Source organism: Elephantulus edwardii, unplaced genomic scaffold, assembly GCF_000299155.1.
Source record: "Elephantulus edwardii isolate Elephantulus edwardi_28Jun2011 unplaced genomic scaffold, EleEdw1.0 scaffold00001, whole genome shotgun sequence".
Lineage (NCBI taxonomy): Eukaryota > Metazoa > Chordata > Mammalia > Macroscelidea > Macroscelididae > Elephantulus > Elephantulus edwardii.
Genome location: NW_006399751.1, coordinates 31,855,340 through 31,860,144, shown reverse-complemented (window position 1 = coordinate 31,860,144; position 4,805 = coordinate 31,855,340). Strand labels below are relative to the sequence as shown.

Here is a 4,805-nt window from a genome sequence, read left to right as displayed (position 1 = left end):
CCTAAACTCCGCTCTGTCCTGTGCCAATCGCACTGTCTCTGACACTCCCATCCCAATTATCCCAGTCACTGAATCAATCCACCTCATAGAGGGTGTATAAATTGTTGAGTATAGAATTCTGTATTACATTCTAAGGTTATTAAAAGGACTTTCTAAGAAATTACAGAATACTTTAATTTCAGAAAACCAATCTTCAGGACTAGCTCCGTTCTGAAGAAATTTAAATATTACAATTGTCAAGTTGATTCAATTCATGGTGAACCTACATATGTGAGAGCAGAAAGGCCTACACAGGGTTTTTAATAGCTGTTTTTTTGAAGTAGATTACCAGGCCTTTTTTTCCCCTGAGCACCCAAGGGCAGCCTAGATCCTCCAACTCTTTGGTTGGCAGCTGAGCACGTCAACTATTTCACTGAAATGTGCCCGTATCTAACTTGAGTTTTTGTTGTTATGTGCCATCGAGTCACCTGTGACTCATAGTGACCATGTGTACAACAGCCCTAAACCCTGCTCTATCCCGTGCCAATTTCATTCTCTGACACACCTATCGCCATTACCCCAGTAACTGAATCAATTCATCTCCTCTCCTGTGCTGTCCTTCTACCCTCCCAAGCATAACATCCCTCTCCAAGAACTGATCCCGCCTTGTAACATGTCCAAAGTATGTCAAACGAAGCTTCAGAATCCTTGCCTCCAAGGAGCAGCCTGGCTTCACCCTCTCTAGGATGAACTTGCTCGTTCTCCTAGCAGTCCATGGTATATTCTACACTCTTCTCCAGCACCACAGCTCAAAGGCATCAATTATCCTTCTATCACCCCTAGTCTTTGTCCAGCTTTCCAATAAGTAATTGCAAAGACCATGGCCTGTATAAGGCACACTTTAGTCAAGAGTATAATTTCAAAAAATAAGATCAGCAACATTTAATCTGCCTTCTGAAGCATATCTTGGTAACTGTAATTTAAGAATGTGTAATACTATCCCAAGATTTTGACCATAGATTCACTCAAGAGAAATTAGCTTGGCTTAGGCTATGTCTAAAGGCTTTTTTTTAACAACAACAAAAAAAACCACCAAAAAAACAAAACCTGAAATGCTACTGTTGCAGCTGTTTTACATCTTCATTTCAACTCTAAGGATTCTACACATATTTTTTAATGCAGCTTAAAGATGCTAAGGTAAGTTCAAAGAATGCCCTTCATTTAAAAAAAAACCTCAGAGAAATCTCACTATCCTCAAGAAACAAACAGCAAATAGCACAGTGGATTCTTTAGGGTCAGAGATTTCTGAACAGATAGACTGAGACTAACATGTACAGCAGCAGTTTTGGGGATTTTTAAAAGGAAATTTTATTTCATACTGGGTTACTTACAAAGTTCATATACATTGCTTTTCACACCGAATCTTTCCCATTTCCTTTACTCCTCACTTCCCTTCACCCATCAAGCAAGTACATCTGAGAAGACTCTCTTAAGAATTTATCCCATTTTCTATTAGAATTATAACCTGTGTTGCTGTTAGGTGTCATCAAGTTGAGTAATACTCAGACCCTTTGATCTCTGGTGGCCAAACCCAAAGGCATGTGCTTTGAATCCACCAGCTGGTCTGTGGGAGAAAGATGGGAAATATCTTCTCATACAATTTACAGTCTCTGAAAACCTATTAGAGGTTCAGCTACCAATCTTTTCTGACTCAAAAGCACATAACAACAATAATGTTTCTATTATATTCTTAAAAGTAATATATTCAAACTATAAAATTTGAACAAATTAATTACTTTGGCTGGAACAGTGGAAAGAGATCCTGACCAAAAATCATGAAATACAAATTTACCTTTAGAAGCCTTCAGTTTTCTTATCTGTAACACAGAACTAAACTAAGATATGCCAAAAGATCTGCTAGTTCTATATAAGCTCTTTCCTATCAGATTAAAATAATTCATTTTCTAGACATACTATTCACATTTTTGAGACATTTTTAAGGAATTAATATTTTAAAGCTAAACATGATAGACTGTATTACCTTAAGTTCAGCAACTTGAGATGAAATATGCCACATAAGGCTTTCACTTAGAAACTTCATTCCATATGGGCCAAGTAGTTCTGATAATGACCTCATTTCTGAAAGAAAATGTTAATGTTCTATTTTAGACAGTGAAAGTATTTGAAGAAAAAGGAACAAAAATAATATTTTATTATAGAAACTAAGTATTAACAATATTCTGAGAAAAATCTCTGGAGTAAAAATGGAACACAAAATGAAAAAGTAATTCCAAGATGTAATGCATACATTGGTATATTACTGAGTGAAAATAATCACTACATCTTAATATTGCTGTTTTTTTACGAAAAAGCAAAAAAGAATCATACTAACAAATGAATGAAGTCTTCCTCATTCTCTAAAATATGCCATAGTATTAGTTACCTGATATGTCAGAATATTCTTCTGCATTGAATGTTAACTCATTTTCTGTAGGTAAGTTCACAAATGCTTTCATTGCAGGGAAATAAGCTATATGGCCATTACTGACTTGTCTTAGCAAGGTTTCCAAATACCTAGAGAAAAAAGCAAATTTATAATAAGTAGAAAACACTTAATTCAGTATTTGTTATAGTATCTATCAAGGCATAACTCAACAATTAAAAAAGAATTTTCGTAAGCAGTTAATTACAGGAAATTTTCTCTAACTCCAATATTTTAAATGTCTTCTATAGAGCTTACCAATTTGTGTACAGACTTGTAATGGTTGGTTCTCCATGACTGTCTAAATGCTGTGTTTGTTGAAGAAGAACATTATTAAATACTCTTGTAATATCAATTTGCACATAGTTTTCTATCGATTGGAGTACGGTCATGTATGCTCTTACACTTGTTAAAAGTTCTGATGGTTTTGCAATTTCCTGTGTGGCTTGATTATACATAGTCATCCCAACAATTGACCTAGGGGAAGAAATTATTAAAAAAAGAGCTTTAGGTTTTCCATATAATTAAGATATTTATCCTATGGTATCTAATAGTAAATAATAAAATTAAAAATAACTTGTTACAAAGTCATGAAATTACTACTGTTATCAGCTTGTAAAGAAACAACTCCAAAAAAACAAAGACCACTTAAAAGGTACAAAAAGCAAGAACGTAAAATATAATAATACAATAATAATAATAATATAGTAAGTATACAAATGATGGACAAATCCTTAGAGACTATCAGAAACAAAAATTTCAAAACTTCCTTAACCAGGACAAGCTATTTTCAGCAAGGAACATAAAATATTTAGTCCATAGTTTGATTTCACTTGCTCTTAATGCAGTAATGTTATTCAAATTGCAGTTATTTCTGAAATAATTTTTAGACTAAATTCAGGAATCAGAACTAAGTTTTCTCTAGTTAAGTGATCTTTCCTTTTCCTTCTTCACTACCATGTAGGGAGCTCTGGTGCAACAGTAAGTAAGGAGCTGCACTACTAAACCAAAGGAAACACCTCTTTGGCAGATTAAACCCACCAGCAGCTCCACAGGAGAAAGACTGGCAATCTTCTTCCCTTGCCATTTATAGTCGCCAAAACCCCTCTGGATATCAGCTATATTTGGTCTTTACTTGATGGCAGTGAGTAAGCCTTTCTCCTTTGCTCCCTCTTCTCTCTGCTCTTTAGTTTTCTTCTTTTATCTTTTCATTCATATTATCAGTCAAAATAGATTATAGATGGTGGGTATCACAATCATGGTTCTAAACTTTAAGGAGTCCTGCTGACTAATGTGCAATGTACTGGGCTGTTAACTGAAGGGTTGGCAGTTCCAATCCATTAGACACTCTGTGGGAGAAAACGGACAGTCTCTATACATAAAGATTTACAGTTGAGGAAATTCAACAGTGAGAAATAATGGGTTGGTACCAACTCAATGATAGTGGGGATCTTTTAATTTTGTGTTCTAAATTTTAAATCTCGAATACTTAATTTTTTAAAACTTAAAAAACATTTTGTTTTTTTAATTGTCTGTCAGTTATTGGTGGATCAGTTACGATCAGAAAGGCAGCACTTTTGGGTTAGCAGTGCAGCTCCTAGAGACTATGTCACAAAAGCTGCTATTTTACAGAACAGTTATTTTAAATACCACCATGTTGGCAAGGATGTGGAGAAATTCTAGAACACATACCACTGCTAATTGAGGAGTTGTGCAGGTGTAGTCATATGGACATACACTGCTATCCTAAAGGTGGTGGTCTTAATTCATTAAAGGCTCTCTCCATAAAGACGGGAACTGTCCTTTCATGTGACTTATTACAGCCTCCCAAAAAAATCTCATGTGTCAGCTCTGACTTGGTTCCAACTCAATTCAATGGCAATGAGTGAAACTGTTGATAGGAATATAAATTATACAGGTGCTACAGAAAACAGTTTGGTGGTTCCTAAAAAACCTAAACATAGACTCACCTATGCAGTAATTTTACTTCTATGTATATTCCCAGAAAAACTGGAAACAAAGATTAAAATAGATCCTACTACACCTATGTTCATAGTAACATTATTCACTGTAGCCAAAGGGTGGAAACAACCAAATGTCCATCATCAACACATATAATTAATAAAATGTAGCATGTATGCATATACACATACATACATACATATACACACACAAAAATCTGGTGCATTATTTAGCAATAAAAAGAAATGTTTTTCTGGTACATGCTGCAACATGAATAGACCTTGAAAATACTATGTTAATGGAATAAGCCAGGTACTAAAGGAAAATGTTGTATGATTCCCTTATACAAAAGTAAACTTAAAAAATAAAAAATAATAATAAT

At 34.5% G+C, this 4,805-nt stretch overlaps 1 protein-coding gene across 2 annotated transcripts in view; it reads right to left on the bottom strand.

The window, feature by feature from the left end:
* The window catches only part of NCKAP1 (NCK-associated protein 1), a 145,306-nt gene that overhangs the window by 42,134 nt on the left and 98,367 nt on the right, over positions 1-4,805 (bottom strand). For both annotated transcript variants that reach the window (XM_006878778.1, XM_006878777.1), the window contains 3 exons: positions 2,720-2,938; positions 2,423-2,553; positions 2,021-2,118 (listed from right to left, as the gene is read on the bottom strand). In XM_006878778.1, coding sequence (XP_006878840.1) covers positions 2,021-2,118; positions 2,423-2,553; positions 2,720-2,938 — 448 coding nt within the window. The remainder of the gene's footprint in view (positions 1-2,020; positions 2,119-2,422; positions 2,554-2,719; positions 2,939-4,805) is intronic.